This window comes from Phlebotomus argentipes, unplaced genomic scaffold (genome assembly GCF_947086385.1).
Source record: "Phlebotomus argentipes unplaced genomic scaffold, Phlebotomus argentipes genome assembly contig_15, whole genome shotgun sequence".
NCBI classification, from domain to species: Eukaryota; Metazoa; Arthropoda; class Insecta; order Diptera; family Psychodidae; genus Phlebotomus; species Phlebotomus argentipes.
The window spans coordinates 13,550,202-13,573,765 of record NW_026776181.1 but is presented as its reverse complement, the minus strand read 5'-3'; the positions used below and the strand labels follow the sequence as shown (position 1 = coordinate 13,573,765).

General features: G+C 40.2%; 1 protein-coding gene across 1 annotated transcript in view; it reads right to left on the bottom strand.

Moving 5' to 3' along the window:
- LOC132262594 (protein O-mannosyl-transferase TMTC2) overlaps nucleotides 1-23,564 on the bottom strand; it is a 77,894-nt gene that overhangs the window by 42,356 nt on the left and 11,974 nt on the right. Inside the window, exons 3-5 of the mRNA XM_059761904.1 lie at nucleotides 15,074-15,626; nucleotides 9,312-10,248; nucleotides 1,004-1,118 (exon numbers count right to left, since the gene is read on the bottom strand). Of these exons, the coding sequence (XP_059617887.1) occupies nucleotides 1,004-1,118; nucleotides 9,312-10,248; nucleotides 15,074-15,626 (1,605 nt within the window). The remainder of the gene's footprint in view (nucleotides 1-1,003; nucleotides 1,119-9,311; nucleotides 10,249-15,073; nucleotides 15,627-23,564) is intronic.

Here is a 23,564-nt window from a genome sequence, read left to right as displayed (position 1 = left end):
GAAACAATTGGTACGAATCATTACCGCATTCCGATCTAATTACTGAGAATCCAATAGCAAGAAGAGCTCGCAGACATAAGGCTCTCTCTCTCGTGATTACTTTCACGAACGGTCGCTGTATTACAGTGAAGAAAATGTGATAATTCTGACAGGGTGGGGAAATGATAGATGCATCCAGCATGATAATGAAGGACGTGAGATGATTTTTAATAAACCTCCCTTTTCTACAATTAAACAGAACCTGAGCACGAGTGAGTGCGAAGAGATAGCAAAAATAATTCTGTCAAACCGAACTTTGACAGAAGCTGCTGATGAAGTGTTGTAAAATCTTCATGCAAATTTTTATTCACATTTTTTCCGTATGAAAAACCGCAAGGATTGACACAGGAGAGAAATCAATGGGAATTTATGGCCATAAAATGATCCGGAATTATACAGGCAACTTAATTTGGATTGTGACTCGCATTCGTCCTGTGACTTTGTCAGCAAAGAGATACGGATTTTCAGGACGAGATGGAACGGATGAAAATGTGAATTAATAATTCAAAAACTGCATTTCACAGAGTTTTCGGGTTGAATATCATGAAAGGCACGAGAAAAATCGATCGATTTCTACATTGCAATATTTCCGCTATTTCGCTCTCTGCTGTAAAACTGAAATGTTAATTGCAGGCAAATATAGAAACATTTTAATTTACCTACATGTGTACATACATATGTAGTAAGTATTTTGATGAAATTGTTTACGGGTCAAAAGAACACAATTTATGTTATAGAAATAGTGAGCGAATAAACAATCCAATTTCAATGTGCGCATTTTTTTCATTCGTTATTTTTGTTACTTCACCGTGAAGTTCCAGGGAAAAACTAGTGAAAATCTTCCTCCCACTCAACGCCAAATGCAGTTACGGTGGGTGCAGAGTGAAATATAGGGGTGAAATTATTAAGATATGTAAGATAGACGAGTTCAAGGAATGCAAAGTCAATTTCAAAAGGTACTTACAAATTATAATGAACATCAGCCATGTTGGGTCGATGTTTGAGCGCTTCCTGCAGAGCAGCTTTCGCCTCCGCATATCTTCCCTGTGCACTAAGGACACTTCCCAAATTGCCGAGCGCTGCAGAGAGAGAGAAAAGAGAAAGACAAGAAAATATGAATTGTATGCGAAAATTGTAGTCTGAATTGGGGGAGAATTATTACTCCATTGGAACACTTCACCCTCCACTCCCCCAAAACATGGCATCGAAGTTGCAACTGATAGCGCCAAAGTCTCGTGTGAAATTAATGCCACATATAAATTATAATCATTATCGAGAAATGTCATAACTGAATATTGATGAGATGAGGAAGTTGAGACATGGTATATAATATCCCAGCAACACGGCATTAATTATGTATTCATCATAAATAAAACAAAGTGTGCAAAAATGGAGGAGAAAACTTTTGCGGGACTTTTACCCATTTCCAAATATAACTTCAACCACAAAACAGAAAAGCTTTTGGTGAACATTTGGCCAATTGAGAGCATTTTCCAAGTCAACCCATTTTTCTATACAAAAGCACTTGAAGGAAAAATATCCCTCAAAAGTCTTGATAATTGACATTGGAAAAGGTACAAGCTTCTAATGAAGGTTTTTCGCATTTTGCCGCCCCTCCCTTTCGCGTCTATTCATAAAGTCATTGTGAAAAGCCTCCCAAAAAGTTTAACTGCGTTTCAGGCTCATATTTTTACGACGTATATTTTAGAGATGTTCCTATAAAGAAAACTTTTTATGTACAAATATTTTCCATTTCTTATTATACTCTTTCGACCGTTTCCTTTTCTCGCGTACGAATACATAAGATACATAGAAACTTTAATTTTATTTGTTCGGACGCATAAAAATGTAAATAATTTATTGAAGACGTACATATGTGCAAAATAGGTATGCAAATTAAATTCGATTTAGAAAAAAAAAGAAACTCCCTTGATATATTCGACGACACGTTGTAGGAAAATCATGGAGGAATTCTTGAGAAAAGGCTCAGAAATGAGGGTTGGAAAAGGGCAACAAATTAGGAGAAGGAAAATTTAGATTCTTCCAGACGAGTGAGTTCATGTTATTCTTTTGCTTTCCCGAAAGAGAAAGCAAACCAAGTTGAAATTTATTATTTTCCACCATCTCAGTTGAGTGTCGAAGGCAAATGGTGTGAAATTGAAAGAAATGAGTGAAAAAGTCACTGATTTATCAGTTATTCACGGGAATTATTTATTCTCGCGTTCTTCAGTGACAAATCATTTTAAATTCACTTTTTCATTCCTCCGAATATTGCAAAAGAAAATCATAAAAGGGAAAAAACGCGTCTCTCTCATTTCGATAATCAATTTTTTTTTCCCCAGCTGACGAATGAACGAAGGGCCCGAAGCTGAGTTCCATTCAAAATTAATATGAAGCACACTTTCAAATTACAACTCACGTTTCTCACTGTCGTCAGTAAAAACTCCATTTATTGATGAAAAATTTCCGGGAAAATTATTTTATTGAATTCACATTTCTCTTTCATGTCAGTGAAGAAAAAAGTGAATATTCCAAATGGACTTGTTTTTCCGCACTTTGCTGCACTCACAGCTTAGTGGAAATAAGGGTGACTGGATGTGCGGTCATTCGTGGAAGATTCGGTTGAGGATTTTCCAGAGTAGAGACACAGAAGACAGAGTTTAATGTACAAAGTTATAGCAAAACCGAGATAAAATCTTCAAATTAGCTGCTTATTTGCAGCACTTTATCAACAAATTCAGAGATATGTATAAGCGTGCAAGTAGGGGAAAAGTTTAAAGTGCATTTTAATATAAAAAAACAGAGTGAGTTTATGTATTAGGGACCTCACGATGGGGAATATAAGACTTGCAAAATTTTTCAAAGCTTCATAAAACTTTACAGAAACTATACGTAAAACGATACACAATGGAATCTCCAAGCTTTTATGAAATATTTAAAGACAATCATAGTCTAATAAAGTTTTTCAACTGTATATATATACTGTATTCATTTCATACATCTTGCAATTGTTCTATTGTGTAAATAGTTGGGTATTTGCACAGGATCGCACGTACTGATTATACAATTTGAATATGGGAGGATGAAATAAACACAATTCCATTGTGGGGGAATGCACACTTCAAAACCTCCTTGGCGCATAAATTTTCTACGAAACAATGAATTTTCCGATTGGAAATATTCATGAAGTAGGAGCACTTCTCTCATAGTAAAATATATGGACCCGTGAAATACTATAAATTTTATTCTCACCGTTGATAAACCAAAATGAGATGTCATAGAAAATTCGCATGTGAGTCCGAGAGATGCATAAATAATTTTTGAAAATCATCTCATTAATGTGTTATCAACAGACACTGTATAGAGAGTGGAGTTCGAAAAGTTTAATGGAGTGAGTTTGTGTTCACAAATATTATCTCACACAATATTGTTGTTTCACGTGAAGTCAATTGAAAAAAACACCCTTATTATGCGGAAAATTCCCTATAGAAGTGTACCTAATGTTAATTTCCTCCGTTGTTTTGGAACAACTTCATAACAACATTTGATATTAAGTGAGCGTTAGTGATGTTGAAATGCAAATGATAGTGACAACCTGTGGTGTGTATCAATTGAAATTAAATTGCCATAGACGTGTGTAAAATTACACCATTTAAATGCAAATTGCATTTCACAATCTCTTCATACTATATGTATGGTGACGACAGTTCAATTAACATTTAAGCTCCGACACAAACTATTATGCCACGGAAGGGTCCACTATCGGAATGGCAAACCTCCCCATCAGCGTGACGGGAAAGAATACGATGAGTTTGGAGTGTGCTGAGTGTCATAAAACTTTACACCTCCAATCAATTTTCACCCAAGATAAGGCACACTCAATAATTTTTTCTTCACTCCATTGGAGATAAAAGGGAAATCTATAGCGAAAATCCCAAGCCATCGAATGTTAAATGATATATTGCTCAACCAGTATGGTTGCCTTCACCCTCAGAAGCCACCCCAATCCGGCAAGGGAAGAAAAAAGGGAATCCCAGCAAACCACCAAACTCGAGGAAATCTTCTGACTCTGCAGATGAATTTACACACAGCATACAAGTGGCATGTTTTATGTACTCCTCTTTTTGCCACGAGAAACTCGCAATCCTCAGGAGTTTTTATCGCATCAGGAGCGATTGGAATAGAGGTGCAAGGGACGATCTGAAAACCCACACCGATTTCAATAATTCACTCAACCCAGTCGAAGGGGATTCAGATACAGACCGTTGATGCTCTCCGGCAATATCCAATTCTTCTTTCAAAATTCATCCTTCTCAGTCGTTCTCACGCTGTAGTCAACAAATTTCAATCAAGTGCCACCATAAGTCACGAATTAATACAAATTTAACCACCCACAGCTTCTTGAAAGGATTTTGCAGTGTCTTCAAACTCATCGAAGCAAGAAGTATACTGCAAATATAATTTACAGGACTCACTCTCTGGAGAAATGTGAAGAAAAACAAGCCATATAAGAATGCTGGGAATAAAAATAGGTCTCACGAAGCTGCATTCGCAAAACAAACACTGCATCTTGCTAACCTAATAAATATGTTCCGTATTATTACATGTTTTGTTGACATCGTAATTTCTCCGACTTTTCCCATCATGCCGTGGCGAAAATATTTACAAGAGTATAGGAATTTTTTCCTGCGAGCAAATTCTTATCTTCTTTCATTCAGAAATGAAACCTGATCCATTATACCCACGTATATAATCTCGGAAATACTATACACCATTGCTGTAGATATAGCGTTCTATACGTAGCATAGCATGATTGAAACATGGGACTCGTAACTTATGCGGGGGAGTAAAAAGCCGAATATAAAAAAACGAGGGAACGAAGCGAAACCACGAGTTCATGTACAATCGAAGAATGGATATGCTTATTAATAAGGAATAAGCAAAAAATGTTGGCAAGATATCTGTTGATTTTATACAAATTTTCCTCCATCGAAAAATTTATAGAGTGGAAAATTCATCAATTATTCTGAACAATTTTTTTTTCATGCCATTCACAGTTGGAAAAAAAGAATTCATTGAGGGGCAAAAACTGCCAAATAGACTCTATTTCTCTCACGTACTTCCTACAATTTTCCTTGCGCATTCCTCGCCCATCTTTCGTCTTTTTGCCCTCTTCTTCTCCTTTTGCCCATAAAAAAATGTCAACATTCTCACGACACGAGTGATGATAGCCACCTAGAGTCTAGACACGAAGGACAAAATGAGAACATTGTTAATCAGATATGCGGATTACAAATGAAAAATCATAAATTCATATATACGTCACAATAATTAGCTTGGGGTGAGAGTGAGGCGAGAAAGTCAAGAGGAAAAATGTTTTGTTGGAAAATATCACGCGATTGCCATCCACTTGTTTTTCCAACCAACCCCATACACACTCTTTTCACCACAAATGCCAGCCGTGCTATCTGGGATTAGTCACTGCACAAAACCTGAACCCCCGGCGAAATCCTCGAAAAACTACAGCAACATGTTGTATAGCAACATGCATTTTAAATGCTAAAGTTACGCAGTTTTAATGATAAAGCAAAGTCTAGAATAGGAATAAAAGTTTTTCACTGAAATTCTAGGCATGAATGATTAACAAGATTGCCTTTGGCGTTAAACAACCCCCAAGACGTGCTCCTTGGCAGCCGAATAGAGTTGTTAAACTATTAAAAACTACATAAAATTGTACTTAATTGCTTAATAAAAGTGTTACTGCAAAAACCGCCTAATTGTGGTGAAGCATAAAATTTCTATCGTGACAGCTGACCTCTTACTCATTCACACACACACACACACACGTGACAGGAAGGAGAACAGGTGCGAGGGTGGCGAAAAAGCACGTGTAATAAAAAGAGAACATTGAGCAGCGCATGGAGAAAATTCACCTGTGTGTAATCACAAGCTGTTTATCACTCACAAATTACCCATGTATGACCATCCATCGAACTATATAGCGTCATGTTTGGCGATAGCTGTGCTGCAAAAGTACCCGTCGCATAAATAACACATATGGGAAGCTTTGTAGAAAAGCACAAAATACCATCCAACAATTTATATTAATTTAATAATAATGCATTTGTGTAGGGGATGTTGGTGTGCAAAATTTAATATACCACTTAATTTGCATAAACATTTGATATTTACGACATACACACACACATTGTATTGTGAATACTTTCCGCCCCCTTTGTGTAGTCATGCGTCAACAAAAGTTTCACCCACGGAAAACGCTCTCTCACCTCATGACCTTTCACTTCTTCGTCATATGATGCCGAGGGAAATCCAATTAGGAGCTTTTTTGCACGTCTATTGACGCCAGATGCGAATTTATTGAAAGCGCACGTCGCGTCGAGTGGATGCAATACATGTACTTAGCAACAACACGCCTCACTCCCACATTGTTCTTGTACAGTTTGAAAATTATAGCTTTTTCACTGATTTAATTAAGAAAGTTTTTTTGTTGTTGTAAAAACAACAATATTATCGAAAAGTCGACTTGCGGCACTACAATTACTCATAAAAGCAAAACATGCTCTATGCAGAATTAAAGAAGAGCCCAACAATACGTATTGTTTACTAAAATATTGCTCATTTCCCTTACACAAAGTTTTGATTCACACACTAAACATACTTTCCAACGATCTCCATACTTCTGAAATGACACAATTTTCTGAAACTCTAGATGTGGACTTTTAAAAGCTTGTGTCTATTTTAGAAGGAAACAAAATCACACGGAGCTTTGCTCATTTGCTCACTATAATAATATTATTTTGCATTTTAGTACGATTTCCAGTGCAAGCGGAAGCCTTCACCCGATATTCCTGTCATTCACAAATTTGTCTGTGTGTGTGTGTGAGTATTTATCTACAGCTAAAGTGGGAAATGTTTGTTGAAATGAAAATACTTTTTGCTAATTAAAAGTCAGACTCTCTCTCTTCCCATCATCCTTTTCTATATCAATTCCACAGAGAGTCGTGAGTGAAATTCCATGTGACGTTATTTTTGTTCACAATTGAATTAGGTACTTTCAATTATATAAATCAATTAGTAGTTGCGAGAAAATTCCCCGTGAGCAAAAATGAAACTAACTTTTGCACACTATAGAAATCAATATTTTCACCCAACTTCACAAGTCACCAGTGACAACATTTTGCAGTTCAGCTGTGAAAAATTAAAGAAACTTAATCGTTGATCCAATTGTTTGAGCTAATTTTGCGGGTAGAGATTTTTTTTTACTCTTCGCCATCTCCCATGGCGCTATCCAAGGAGAAAAAAACCCGCGGTGCCTTGAAAAAATATTTACAACAAATTTTTGTTGTCTCTTAACCACACTTTAACTCCACCCTCGCGGGAAAAACTTGGGACTCATTTCCCACCATCACCGCGGAAAGATGAGGTCGACTGGGAAAGTAATTAATCCCATGTTAAAATACTTTGAACATTTTTTTTCTCATACTTCCGCGTAAATATCTCTGGGAAATTCATGAGGAAGTTTCGCGTGGAAAAAGGGAAAAGTGAGGCGGGAATTTCAATGGGGACTCTCTAAGGGAGTGAATTGAGTAGGTGACCTACGGAGAATCTATAAAATAAATAAAATCTCTTACCTTCACTTTGTGCTAATTAATAACCATAAAAAGTGGGCGGAAAAAGTGATACTTTGTGTGAAGAGGAAACTTGAGGGAAAAAACCTCGGCCCTTAATGGAAAATTTGAATTTTTTCACCATCCCTCTTATGCTTTATTCGGACATCATTTCACAGTTCTTGGAATTCACCAGGAAAAAAGAGTGGAAGGGAGTGAAAAAATATGTGGGGAAAGTAAAGTAATTAAAAGTCATTAAACATCATCCAGCATTTTTATGTTGCTCCTCTTATAATTCATCATTAAAAATTCCTTTGCCACTTTCTACTTGTCAGATTACTCTCGAAAAGACGAGATTATTGAAAGATAGATTATTTCAATTAAATGAAACAACATAAATCGCCATCCAGGATTGCCACAATAAATTAATAATAGAAGCACATTCGCAGTCAGTATTGGTCTGGAATTGAGGTCGGATGGCGAATGAAAAGCGGGTTGTGAGTCAGTGACTGGAAGACCGTGAGACGACCTTAATTGTATTTAATAGGGAAATTAGCGTTACAATAAACTCTATAAGATGCACGCGATAGAAGGAAATCTTCCACTAATGACTTTTACCATTTTTTGTTTCCTTTCTCCCCGAACATCCGTTATGTAGAACTTTCCCTCCTATACTGAGTACAGAAAGCATCTCAATAAGCTTTTATTGCATCACATTTAGTCCCTGAACAAACTATCGCGCGCATTTAATCCCACACAAGAGGCAATCAAGGTGGATTGAGGAAAGGGAAGTGGAAGCATGAAATAGAAAAATTATTACTTCTTCTGGTCTATGAATTCGCCTAATTTCGCCTCATAAGCCAAAAACTCTCCTTGAGCTCGCACACTCCCCATGAGTGCTCACGTGGAGGGAGTATGCGGATGTATGTAAAACCACCATATGTTGTCGTTGAAAATGTATAAAGCATACAAACAAACTGGAAGGACCATTAAGTTTATGTAATAATGGTGCAAAAGGATAAACACAAAACACATTTTATTCACCATCAAAAGCTTTTTATAACCCACCTTCTGTGCAAAATATATACACTTACGCCCACACTCTCCTCTCTAAAAACCCATTACAACTGATTCCCTCAACCGATCCCAGACTTTTCTCCAAAAAAAAAACCCATAGTAAAAACGACATCCTGTGAGAGTGATCCAGCAAATTCACAATAACAATGTTTTGAGGCTACAATATATGTAATTCATGTGCACCAAACCCTTTCACAGAACATGAAATATGCAGTTAAAAGCACTACTTTTGATGTACAATGAATCATAATATGGTTTTAGAATGCAGCAAACCTCCAGCACAATTTATTGGAAATTCCACAAGCATATGTAGTCAATGAAATTTATAACGATATCTTGGGATATTGAGTAACTTTGTCCGTGAAGTTTAATCTATGCATTTAATTACGTATCGCCCCAAAGTTGACATTCATAAAGTAGAAGCAATACATTTCACCGGTTTGCTTTTGACTTGCAAAGCGAATCTCCCAGCTTTCACCCTTGGCACCAGTCCATTAAGTTTAATGCTGATATTCACAATTCAGCAAATGGCATCATCGTAATCCCCAAAGTTGAATTTCTGCTTACCTTTTGGTGGAATCACATCGATTGCACTGCGATAGAGGCTCTCCTCGTTGCGCCAGTCAAAATTTCTGATTACTGTCCTAAAGCAAAAGACACTGAGTACCACAAGTATAAACACAGTCACTGTAATTCGTTGTCTCTGCTGCTCACGAATGCGCGACGCGGCACTCCTCTTGCGCGGCACAGTGGTGGGCGCCGAGCTGGGCGCCGCGGCGTCGAGGATGTGGCCAGCGGCGAGCCCCGCCAGGAGGCAGGCGCCCACGCTGGGCAGATATAGGATGCGCTCGGCCACCACGAAGCCCACGTAGAAAAAAAGATTGGTGGCGGGCAGGAAGGGCAACACCAGCAGCGCCACGGCCATGAGGACAGCAAGGCTTGGCCGCGGAGGAGCGACACGGCTAGTATCTGCGGGCGTGGGACAGGCGCACGGCACGACGGGAATGTTGTTATTGTTTATGGCCCGACACGAGCTGGAGTGGCGCACATTCAGGGCCTGTTTGCACACCGCGCACACACAGTCAGTCTTCGTAGCGGCTAAGGGCGCCAGCTTCTTGCGCGGCGTTCGAGCCTTTCGCCGGTGTGTCGTCACGGCCACAGGCGAGTTAGCCTGCGCCAGGACACTTCGTGCGCAGCGCCAGATTGTGTGACTCAGCGTGGCGTAGAAGCCACCCGTGAGGATGACTCGCGGATCGAGGATGCTGGTGATCCGCGGTATCGCCTCCATGCCCCAGTCAAAGCTGAGCGTCGTGGGCAGCAGCAACAGGCGGAAGTTGAACACGGGCAGGTAGCTGAAGGTGAGGAAGCGTGTCCAAACGGAAGCCACTTTGGCCGTTGGATTGTCCGCCAAGGCGAACTGCGTCGTGGGTGTGGGCAATCGCAGTCGCAGATGCACAATGCTGGCCAGCACAACAGTCAGGAACACCAGCGATCGCATGCGATTCTGCAAGATGCAAAGACATTTTGCGTGAAATCTCCAATCGCGCAACTTTCCCCACCGTGAACAATAAGACATGAGCATTATCATAACGCCCCGCAGAATCCAGCCGTGAGCATTACACTCCCCTATTTTCCTGCTAATTCACAACTCAATAGAAATTACTTCCGCCACTTATTCCATGTGCCCTCGCGGCGATCACAATACATACTATTTGTACGCATTTGCGATTCGCAGCCCCGAGGCGCATAAATTCACAACTCCGCTGATCCCCTGTCTGCCAGCAGTGCGCTAATAATTTATCAGAGCACTTTCTAGAAAGTCCTTCCGCGCTTAAAGAGGAAGGTTGGGAGCAACATAAAAATGCTCACAGGGAAATTATGAGTTACAAGCTCACCACACGTCAAACCAGGCAGAAAGATTTAAAGGGTGGGACGCGAGAACGACAGACTGGCGAAAAGGGGAAAAGCGAATTAAATACTCGAAAAACAGCAAGAAGGGAAATTTACCGTCATGTGATGAATGTCTTTAGCACATCATTTTCCACTTAAACCACCACCCACCCGCCACTCAAGCCCATCGGGGAGTGAATGCAAAAGTCATGTAACGCAACATCTCTTATAGTTGCTGCCATTCCTGCTAACATGAGGGTTTCACATATTTTATGTGTGAATGCTGCCGCTCGTTTGAGGCATTATGAGAACACGGAACAATATTGAAGATGAACCATCGTGGCTAAGGATATTTTAAAGTTCGTATGAAACTAAAACATCGCATCAGCAATTTTTCACTTGGCACTTTTCGAATGAATAGACTCAGGAAAATTATAGTGCCGGATTTAAGATTCTCCCTTATACTTCATATATTTGTGCAGAAGCTCAGTCTCGCAAGATTGTTTGTCTGACGGCAAACTGCAAAAAGCTCAGAGTGCTATAAATAACACAATATTTCCGGTGTATATCAAAAAATTTGCCTGAACAAACCATCCGCCCTTCCCGCAACCTCAAACAGGAGATGGATATCAATGGCTCCAGCCATCCTCGAGGGGAGTGTCACGTGAGGTTGCGAGAGAAAGTTGCATTAGGAGCAAAAGTGAGGATAATAGAGTCTCAAAGTCGTGGTGTGTGGCTCAAATGCGATAAGGGATGAGCAATTAGGTGGTGTGGCTTTTGTTTATTATTATTTGCTGTGCGAAGAGATACACATTGCAGGGGAGCGAGAATGGGGAGACGTTCTTGAGGAGGAATGATGCTAAAAGTCTCTCAAGATTTTCAATGGAGGTCATTGCCGTGGCAACTAAAACACCCTTTTGATTTATTTGCCTTGAAAAAGGATTCTCACACTCACACCCGCACAGCCTGGATTTACTCTCCTCCAGAAATGCCGTCTTCGGGGAGCTACAAAACCACGGACTCTCAGAGATGGGGGCATCCTCTCCCTCTCCCCTCACCCTCATTCACCGTCAACTCGGGCATTATATGAGCAAAATTTGCCTTCCATATTCATATTATGGGACTACCATGGAAATTGCCAAGCACCCGTGGGGGAAATTGCCAACTGGTACAAGTGATTTGACCTGTTGTTGCGGACTATAAAGGCACCATTAAAACTTGGACTGGACAAAACTGTCATGCAAGAAATCTCTTCAAGATTATGGTTCGCACATTTCCCACAGATATTCATCCCTGTGGATTGTCTTCTCTACGTGACGTTTTTTGCCATTCACATGTCAAACATGACTTCAGGATAATTACGTCATTTGTATAAATTAGTTAACATCCTCAATTTGGTGGCAATATACACAGATTGTCAAATGAAATGAGCAAATATTGACAGAAATCTTTCGAAATAGAGCAGCACTAAAAATTTTCATACAATATACCACGTGCCCGAGCCACGTCACATTTATCTCTCTTTTTTTTCTGGGCATTCAAAAATAAAATCCCATGACATCAAACAAATGAACGGGAAATTGCATGGCGGAAAATGTTGGGTTACATGGTGAAAGTGGACTTGCGATACATCAATAAAATTTCATTAAAAAATCGAAACTCCATCCAAAAGCGAAGGTGAGAGAATATAAAAATATATACAGTACACACTCACACACAGGTGAAGAGAGAAAATCAAATCATGGAGCTTCATTTTATACCCCCAAAAAACCCCTCCATGTACTTTTTCAATGAATGGTTGAGTGGGTTTTAAAAATTCACTCCCACTTTGTTCCTCCGGCGTGTCTGTGTGTCCCTGAGTAATAAACTTTGATGGTAGAATGTGGCATCGAGAGCTTAACTGGAACACATTTATGGAGCACCACAGAGTTATATACGTTACATACATAATATTGGAATGAGGAGCATCATCATGATTATAATGGTTCCTCTTCGTGGTCGTGACTGACTCACAAAGTGCTCCTTCCTCCTCATGATGTTGTATTTGCTATAAAATTTGCCCTTTGATCTCTCGCTCACCCCGTCTCAGAGCGCCCCTTTTTTCAACTCTCGCACACACCCCGCAAGATTCTGGGTGTCGAGGATGCCGGCGAATTGGGAATCATGTTGTGTTGCACGGAACAAAAACAGAAACATCAAATATAATTGGTTTTCCCGAACAACGCCCAGCACATGTTGAATTCTATCCCACTCTCCGTCCGTGTGGCGCAAAGACCTCTTGTCCAACCGACCCGCCAACCCTCCACAGCGCCATGCTGTCCACTTCTTGACCCCACCATATACAGTATCTCAAATTAAACTGCGTAAGCGTGCAAAGGGGTGATTTTTCCAGCACATCATTTCATATATAGAGAGAGAGACAGAATTGCAGCGAGATGTGATTTTTCTTCGGTAAATAACAATTGAAAGCGACACTGAATCTCAACAAATTTCTTTGCAGTCGATTCAGCGTGTTAGATAATCTGAAAATCGATCCTCCAGCGGAACAGCAACAGATAACGTGTTTATTGCTTTTCACAAGTATTATCGTCTCTGATAATGTTTTGTATCATTAAACAAATTGAATCGAAAGCACATCCAATATTGAGCTCTTCCGCCCCGTTTTCGTCACTTTTTCCACCCCGTCTTCATTCGCCTCACACTTCCCACCTCCTCTGCTGGCACAAATGAAAATCGATAGAGGGAGAAAACATGACGGACGGGAAAAATTATCAATTGATGCTGCGAGGCATCCCATTGCTGATTCTCATTCCACGTGTGTGTGCCAATATAGAGCTTCAACAATGGTCCACAGAGAAGTCCTCTTTGCCCACCTCTTCACGTGTTCCACTTGCCACTATACATGCCTTACATATTCACTACCAATTCTATTTGTTCTCCCAATTCAGTTTACAGGAAATCTGTCACGGGCTTTGAGAGAAAACTTTTAAATAGATCAAATCTATCAACGATCCGTTTCTCCTGATTTTATATTCAATCTCTCCCTCTCTCTCCCTTTTGCTCTCTCTTTTTCTGCCAAACTACGATAAAATATTGGGGGAGAAATAAAATAGGAACAGAACAAGAGAACATTACCAAGAATGGGATTATTGGGTGAACTTCTTTTGTGAATTTATAATAAAGATTTCGAGAGGGTGGAAGAAGATGCTCCGAAGTAAAGTCTACAGATTTATGTACTAACATTTTATGTATTTCTTTTCGACTTCTTCTCCACCAAACTTATCCATTGCGTATTGAGAAATATCTGATGGTGAGATTCCATTGCTAAACTTTGTCCTTAGCCATGTTGTGAGAGTGAAAAATTTATGTCTCTACTCCTAGGTCAATGAATTCTGCCTCTCCCAGCATAAGCACCCAGAATACTTGGTGCTCCGTTTCATTCTCTTTCACTGAGAAAAACTTGTGTTTTAATACCAATTTGTCTCTTTCGATCCCTTCTGCACAACTTGTTCAAATTCACATTAAATGACCAGCAAATGGCAATCCAATGGAGGGCAAAGTGAAATTGGACGCTAATTCTTTTCTCATATATCACAAGAAAAGGTCAATTCATCAGAAACATGCCAAGGGCAATACGATAGCATGAATTCCTTGAAATATGTATTGTATAATAAGTATAAAATAATCTTCGAACACGTATTTCTCTGCTCAAAGAAGCGTCCAAATAAACACATGGCAAATGCCAATCAGTAAGTCTGAGAAAATGCAATAGAAATTAGCATCTTTTCCGCACGAGATCACATTTCATGAATTACTTACACCGTCGTGCGAAGTTGATTTTTAAGATTCACACTCAGAACTTCAATCCCACAGAATCTCTTCAGCCAGCAAAGCCAGACTTTTGGCAATGAATTATGATGCACAGGAGCCAGAAGCAGAGGGAAAACGCAATTTTGAGATCAATTTCGGAGACAAGTGAAACTTCATGGAAGTGGGATAAACACGTGGGAGTAGATCATGGCATCTCATTTGCCCTCCCGAGACTCACTTAAATGGACTCAACAGGGCTCGCATGGAAGTGGGTGAGTTTCTAGACAAATTGGAAGCACGTAGCTCACTTGTGTTCCCTCCAGTACCGTGTCTACCCATTCGCCACGGCGAATTTTATCATGGGAAATGAAGCAAATTAGTTTCTGTACGTGGTCGGGAGGTCAATAGTTTAACCCAGACCGCACTCATGGAAAAGAGTAGGACCACGGACTCCGCATAATGGCCACTGATCAAAGCTGTGTTGCGTCCGAGGAACGTGTCGAGAGAAATTAAGGATCAACAGCAGTTGTGAAACAGCAGACGAAAACCTATTTACGGGCATTATTGCTCTGGTCTATGTCCCCAAACATCTGGTCTAGACTAGATTACGACTGGAGAATGTGTCTTACCTTATCGTGGAATCCCGACACAGCCTTCAGGATGTCGTACAGGGCGCAGAGCACCAGGGCTGTGATGGCCGTTTCTTTGGACAGGATCGCCAGACTGGCGGCCGCGAAGGACGCGAGGAGAGCCAGCCAACTCCTCTGATCGTCCCTCTCTCGCCACTCCATGTGCTGCATGTACGCGAGGAGGCTGACCAGGTAGAAGATGCACGCCACCACGTCCGCCCGGCCCACCACGCTGGCCACCGCCTCGGTGTGAATGGGGTGCGCGGCGAACAGGACTCCGGCCACGGCCGCGCCCCATCCGGACGTCATGAGCTGCCGCGCCAGCTTCAACACCAGACCCGTGGCCACGGCGTGCAGCAGCACGTTGGTGAGGTGGAAGCCGAAGGGCCGGAATCCCGACAGCAGGTGATTCAGCCGGAAGCTCAGCACGCACAGCGGCCTGAAGGAGCCGTGCGAGCCCGAATCCGTGAGCGGCGTGCCCCAGAAGTCATTGTCCAGCATCTGTCGCCACGGTGTCGATGTCAGCACGTCCGGATTACCCAGCACGGCTCGCCTGTGTGGAGAGACACCATTAGATTAAAATACCTCGCTATGAATTCATCTCACTCGGCGACGCACAAAAAAGCCATCAATGGAAATGGCAGAAATTGCATTTGTCGCATATATTGTACACGTCAAAGACTCTTCCTCGCCAAACACTCAACTCTCGTGAAAGCATCAATTTAATCCTGTTGAAGATTTTCTCCCCCGCCCCGCCAGTGAATGTGTTTCTCGCGCCACTGTATGACATCTCTTGTGCACACACAGAGCATGACAAAATGCAATGCTGAACAACAACTACAAAAGTATGTGCATTTTTGCCAAGCTTCATGCCACTATCCTCGTCATTTTCGCACGTCTCATCACATTATGTATTCCTTCACTGTCCCGGAAGTGGAAGTGAAATGCATCGTCATTTTCTGGAATGCCAGAAGAGCCCTATTTGAGCTCCCAGTGTTTCAGCGACGTGTAAAAATATCTGCACTTCACTTAATTTGCGATTTTATCCAAAGATATTCTAAACGAATAGAAATTTTCATGTATTCTGTGAATATTGAGAACAAAGAACCTCGAAAAAAGCATAAATCGTTAGTTTAGAATTCGATCAATTAGCTGTGTTTATTTTCGTGCATTGAAGTGTAATTGAGTTGAGTAAAGAAGTAATTTTGTGCCCCTCAACTTGCGAGTGTTTTGAGCTTTTCATGAGCAGTAATGATCCTTATCAACCCTTGCAGAGGTCAAAGGTGATCGTTCTCTCCGCCATATCAATTCCGCATAAAGATTAATTTCGCAATGCGTGATTACACATTTGTGTAGTTAAATAAGAGGCGATGAAGCACTATCATTAAATGAAATTATAAACGCTGCACAGACTTGCGGAAATTGTTAAATTGGCAAATAGAGAGAGGCGAGTGTGATCAATATTTACAAAATAATATAAAATTAGTATGGTTTGCGTAATTGCGTATTTATTTTTAAAATGAAGCTTTCATCTATGAAAATTTGCTTTCAATTATCCTCCGCTCGGAAATTCATATATCCTCTCTGTGAATTTACCAAGTGAAATCCTTTCAGTACATTAATAGTCACACTGTATAATCAAATGCAAATGTGGACTTAAATTAAATGTTTGAATTAAGATAATTAAGTGAATGGATTTTACTGTGGTAAAGATTACCCTAAGTGAATCCATCATCCACAGTCCTCACGATGAGAGTTTGGACAGCGACAAAATGTATCAATACAAGCAATGTTGCCACATCCGAATTGATTAATCACGACGAGACTGGAACTAAACACACCAAATAATCAGATAAATGTGGAATTCACTTGAAATCTCCCTGAGCTCGATGTGGAGCCGTCTGAGAAAAAGAAGACAGAGAGAGAGAGGAATCTAGTGGGGTGGGCCAGAGTGGGCGGTGTTGAAGTGTTTTGCACTGGGGGCAGGTGAGAAATTCAACTCTTGTTCAACAGTAAATGAATCAACATGTTCCGGATGAGATAATCCGTTAGGAATGGAATCATCTTACACTGAGATCTCTCCGCACGCCTCGAGAAGTCTCTTCCCAATTCCGTTCACTCGCCGGGCTTTTCTTTCCTTTCAGCACTCGAGGCATGGTCAAGGAGGGAGGCGCCAGTGGGTGGAGTGTATCTCGTAAATTGTGTCACAAACACATGTCATCGTCACATCGTCAAGTTCATAATTAACTCTCTAACATCATGCAACATCTTCTTGTTACCTGACGCATTCACACAACACGTCGGGCGTTCAAGGAAGTTGCAAAGGTGGCATGGGTGTGTGACACATCAATTATTTCACGCATATTGCATCAAGTGCACCCCAACAGAGCGTTCTTGGCAGGTGACGACAGGTAAACATGAAAACCTCATGAGAGAGATACAAAAGACAGCAAATTAATTAATTCTAACCCTCCCTTGGGGATTTTTTGCTCTCTTTCTCTGCTATCCATTTCGCTTTCTCAATGCCTCCATGAAAATTAATCCCATTTATGGAGAGTGAAGAAATACCCCAACTCTGCGGCCACGCAGAACAATAAAACACAAATAACATGAATGAGTGAAGGGGGACAATAGGAAGAAGAAACGCTCAATCCACAAGTGGTTCCCACCAACTTCAATAATTGATGTTTATTACCAAGAGAAGAGACAGAAATACAGCAAATTGAGAAAATTTGCCGCTCCATCGTCTATTTGGCAAGATTTTTTTCCAATAATAAATTCAGCAAAAGTGCAATCAAACAAGAAAAGGGCCCAAGGATAAGCTCCTTGCTGACCTTATTTAGAAGCTCATGCAGATAATTCAAGAGGAAGTAATTGTAATATCTCAAAATTTTCTTCACAGTCTTCCCTCAATCAGCAGAACAATTTGCCCGACTGTCGATTTGGCTACTCCCACACTTTCGGCTATCTCCTGGGATTATACATAATACATATATACGGTTAAGATGAATTATCTCCGTTTAGTGTGACACAAGCAGCTGAGGGATGCAATTAGTTACAGTCAATGGTCAACTCACTTAGCCTCCAAGATTTCTTCTTCCCCTGAACTGATTGTTGAACGAGGGGATGGAACAAGTACGGTGTCACATTGATCTAATAGAAAATAATGAACAACATATTGATTTATATGTATGTGCTGAATCACGGTGCCATTCCTTCAGATATTTCTCCCCAGGACAGCAAAATTGATCAATGTATGTCAGTTGAGGAAGAAATAGAAGAGAAACTCTTACGTTGGGTGTTGAGAACTTTCCTGACAATAGCCTGAATTGTCAAGAGTGTTTTCGCACTTTCAAACTACTTATATTCTCCATTTTATACTTTAGCCCGAGAACACTTGAGAAAGTCAGCCAACATGATATTGTATGTACAAAATCAATATTTTGTAGCTTTAAAGGCATGAAATAAAAATTCATCTTAGAGATCTCAGAAATTATTCACTTCTTGTGTTTTAGTGAAATAAATGCTTAATTTATCCATTAGCCTGAGGCGAGCTTAAAACTTTCTCCTTCACAGCAACATTCGTCCAACAACAGAGGATTAACGCTCAAACGCACTCTGTTATGTTTTCTGTTTGGAGCTTTGTGGCGTAAAAACAAAGTCTCGTGAGCTTTTTTTTCTTCTCCTAACCTCGTCGCTCACCGGCAGCGCCACAGCGACATAAAATTTCACAGGATTTCCTTTCCGACGCTTCGGAAAAGTTTGCAAAACTTTATGCGCTTTCATTTCATCCCGCCCACGCAGAAGCTTTCTTTTCTCCTCTGTATCATTCAACCTCGAACTTCTTTCACTTTTTTTTTCACAGTCAATAATCTCAATGGCGGGACGACGGAAAAGATAACAGTTTAAATTGATAAATTTTTAGTTATGGATTAAATCGAATCCCTTTTGATGCCATCCCACAATTTCATCTCCTCGCGCGATGCTCGCCATTGCGCTCCATCTCTTCAATCGCAATGGAGTGAGAACATTCATCAATAAAAAGGCATCAAAATAGGCAGGAAAAACAGTCCCGAATGTTTATGGATTATGTGGAGGAAAATATAAGAAGAAAAAACATCTTCCTTCAACTTAAAGCGATTTTCTTCGAGCCACGCGATGCCGATTGCCTCAATTAACGATTTCTTTCTCTCCGCCAGAAGATGATGAATATCGGCTAAGTTTGAGTTTAAAAAAAAATGCGCGAGCGCGAAAGTTTTTGAAGGATGAATTGGTTGTAAATTTATGTTTCAATTTATTTCATCTGTTGTTCCTGCCATATACGCGATCTACTCCCTTTGGCAGGGGGAATATAGAATAAATAGCTTAGTCAAACTCAATTTCAACTTTACCCTACTTGAGCCTCCGCCCTCATTTGATATTCATTTGCTATATTGATTAATTATAGCGTATAAAATCCACCATGTCGTATGGATTTCTCCACAGTCCTTTTTGCAAATAAATTCCCCTCGAATTTCCGGTTGTTATCGTGTATACACAAAAGTTCACGGATGATGCCACAAAGGAGTCGAAGGAAAAAGGATATAATTGAAATATATTGTGTAGTAATCAGATTGAATGATGCTAATTAGCACAACGTTAATTTGCTTATTAGTTTAATTTAACATAATTAAGGCGAATGCTGAAGTCTGACAGGGTAGCTAAGCAAGCATAAGGACGCGTTTATTGGTTTCTTCCATATCTGGCTAATTCATTTACTTTACAAATTATTCAAAGCCGAGGCGACGCATCATTTTCATTCCTTAGAAGGACTCACCAAAAAAAAAATAGTTCACCACAAAACTGACAGAGAATAGGAAAATTATTTAGAGATTTATGAGGTTTTATATGCGGAGAAAATGAAATGAATTAATCAGGACAAACATTGACGTATTAGTAAATTACAGCAAAACCCCATTCTTTTCTGTGCTTCATTATTGAAACGAGAAATTTCCTCTCTTTCCACCACCAGACTGGCAGAAAAATGCTTTGCGAAAGATTCTTTTCTGGCGGAGCAGACAGAATATATTTTACCCGTAAATCTTTGATTCTCTGCACAAGTCAGAAAAGAAGTACCTCTCTTTTGAGGAGGCTTCACGGTCACGTCCATCAAATAAATTTCAAATGTGTGCCAAACTACACAATATCGTGCCGCAGAGAAAGGAGAATGAGAAACTGTTCGGAATAAAGTCGTATGCTCACCAACTGGTGCTCCTACTATACTTCCTACACCCCAGCAATATGAGGAGATTCCCCATTGAAATCGCGCAAATTGAGGATTGCCACAAATTGTGGATCTCTTTTCTCCCTTTCTGGGGAGTTTGGGAATGGAGCACGAGTCCAGACATCGCCCGAATAATATGGATATGGTGGCTTCTGGGAGTGAGTCTAATTGCGTTTTGGTAGAACAGTAAAAGTGTACGTGACGAAAGGAAAATAATATCTAAAAGGGTGTTCGATTGAGGGGCGAGCCATGAAATTATTTCTCTTTACTTCTTATTCTTCTTGCTGCTGCTTTGCCAAACCACAAACAAGAAGTATTCGGAAGAAAATTTCGACCTCCCCAAAGAAATGTGAAAAAAGGAGAAATTCAAACATCACAATTAGGACCAAATTTGGAGATATGGCAAAGAAAACAGGACAACAAAGTAATAAGATTCGCAATCAGACAATCATTAGATCAAATTGATTACACTTCAAACCCAGAAATGCAAACCACAACCCTATTACTCCTTAGAAGACAGAACAATTTGTAGACAATGGTTGGACTCCCTCCTAAGGGCGTAGATTATAATTGCTTCACAAAGGGAGATCAAAGACGCAGAGTGAAAAAAGAAAAATCAGGCGATCGTGCCACTTTAGGCACTATCCAAGAGGATCCACAGAGCAAGTTTGTATTTCAAGAGAATACCATCTCCAGTTCGTACTTGTAAACTTTGCCAAGTACATGCATATTTTTCTGCAAACTCTGTGGATATTCAATGGTGGGATATCGAGAGCTGAAAGCTTCCCTCTTGCTTCTATCAATTGTAGAATTATCTGAGAGAGTCCGTGTGGTGTCCCCGACCACAGCTCACGTTTCGAATTTCATGTTTCCGCGCGCATTCCTCTAGTACAATATAATTGGAAAACTTGTACGTTGGGAAGTGGCAAGGGAGGGTGTGCTGAGGGTGTATTTTCGGAGGAAAGTACTCCTATTTCATGCAACACTCTCTCCATTTCCAGTATATGTAGGTATATGTGTTGGAGATATGAGAGCCACGAAATCGATGAGATTTTGCGCCGGCAGAGTGTTTCCACCGCTGAGAAAAGTTCAATTGGTGGGAAATTCTTGTGCGAGGGTGTCCAGGAGTGCGGTGGCAATAGAGTGTGAATTTATTGAAGATATCCACCCAATGGATGTGCTTACATACGTTTTAAATGTCTCCCCCTGAATACGGATGGTGTGAATGGAATCTCTGAGAAAATTTTGCTGTTTGCCGTGATAAGCCAAAGCACCTGGCCAGAGTCACACGCGGCTGACACTTTTTATCCTCGCCATTGGCAAGCTCTCGCAGCACTTCACACTCACGAAAAGTTTCGCTTAAGTATTGAGGGTGTCAGAGAGAAGCCGCGCTGAATTAATTTCTCACAGCGTCATGCTGCAATGCGAGGCGAAGCGTTGGAAAAAACAGCGGAAAGTGATTGCTAATAACCAAGAGATTAATATACATACTGTTTAACGATGTCTAAATCCATCTAGATTTTCTATTATCATTTTCCATTTAGAAATATACGAATTTCGCACAAACTGACATACTTTCATGTGCTTTGTCGAGTACATAAACCCATTTATTCAGCTGCATTTTTGAATCATCAGATTCGAGTTTAGTAGCAATTTATTTTCTTGAGAAGCATCACAGTGAGCGCGTGAATATGAGTTCAGTAATAAGAGTCCAATGAAAATTGAATATTTTCTCTGTGTATATTAAGCAGATTGAAAAGTTTCTCAAAAACTCCGCAAAGTATCCAATCCATGGTGTGTGTGTAGACGAAACTCGTGGTCATAAGATTATAACATGAATCTCCCACATTGCAGCTCTCCATGCAACTTCCGTCATATAATCCCTATCCTTGTGCACAACTTATATACACATTATATCTTACAGATTATTCAACCAAGCATAAATAAACAAAGACAAAGTGGACTTCAGCACAATTTTACTGGTCATGTTACAATTCAGAAATATAGTGATTAATTTATCGCATCTAAGAAGTGAAGAATACACTGCATTTTCCTCCTTTCTAGCCACTCAAAGGAGAGAATTTTCTAAAGAATTTTCAAGATTTGTAAGACGTTTAATATTTACGTGAGATAAAAAGCAATTTCTCTTCTAAATGCTGTGTGCTCTTTTCTGTCTCAAACTTCAAAGCTGGAATGATTGATTATCTGCGTGGCAAAGGTCAGTGCTCTTTTTTCTCATTTTTTCATCAACTTTCTCTGAGAAAGTTCTTGAATAAAAGACGTCTGCTGTGAAATATTCAAGCTAATACAAGAACTTCCGTGTGCATATTTCAATAAAGGTTCTTTCGCCAGAAATGGCTAAAGTATCAGAATACATTTAAAATATTATGTATAATGAGCATATCAATCAGTGTAATATCAAGGGAAAATGCATGTACAGTCTGATGGTGAGGAATTTTTCTCAATGCACTGCGAAGGATCGCATTGAGAGACATGATTGATGTTCTCTCCCGCTTTGACTCCCCATAGGAAATGTTTGGTGGGACAAGTCTTTCAGGGATCACAGAATGAAGATTGTCCGTCTTGATGATTGAGTATGTGATGACTGCATATGAATACCTCCCAAGCAAAGGAAGCCAACTCACAAGAGCTTCCGTAGAATTGCGGAAGAGAATGCTCATATATCACACAAATTTTCTTTATGAATGCGTTATGCGAATCTTTCACTATGAATTACCGCGTACAATCGAACAATATATGGTGAATTGACTCTAAACCAATGTATGGACAATAATAAAGGGTTCATTGATAATGATGATAAATGGTCGTATAGAAGTTTTTTCATTCATCCTAATCTCTCTCGCACTGCCTCCTCTATCTATGTCTTCCTTAAATGGTGTCCGAGAAGATTGAATAGAGCAATTACATGAATTCTCCGCCCTCCTCCTGACCATTGTAATGGATTTAGAGGAATTGAATTTTCGTCACAAGATCGACAATCCCATTAAAATATCCAATACCTAACGATCTCGTTGCGAATACAAGGGAGTGCCACAGACACGGTGAGTGGCGAGGGAAGAGTGAGTTGGTATAGGATTTATATAGGGACATAAACTCAATTGCAGTTCATCTTCAAGGGTGAACAATATCCCACCCTATCACCTCTCCCGTACGTACGTCCTCATTTTCTGTCACATCGACCCATGCAATGAGCTTAGGCATCTGCTC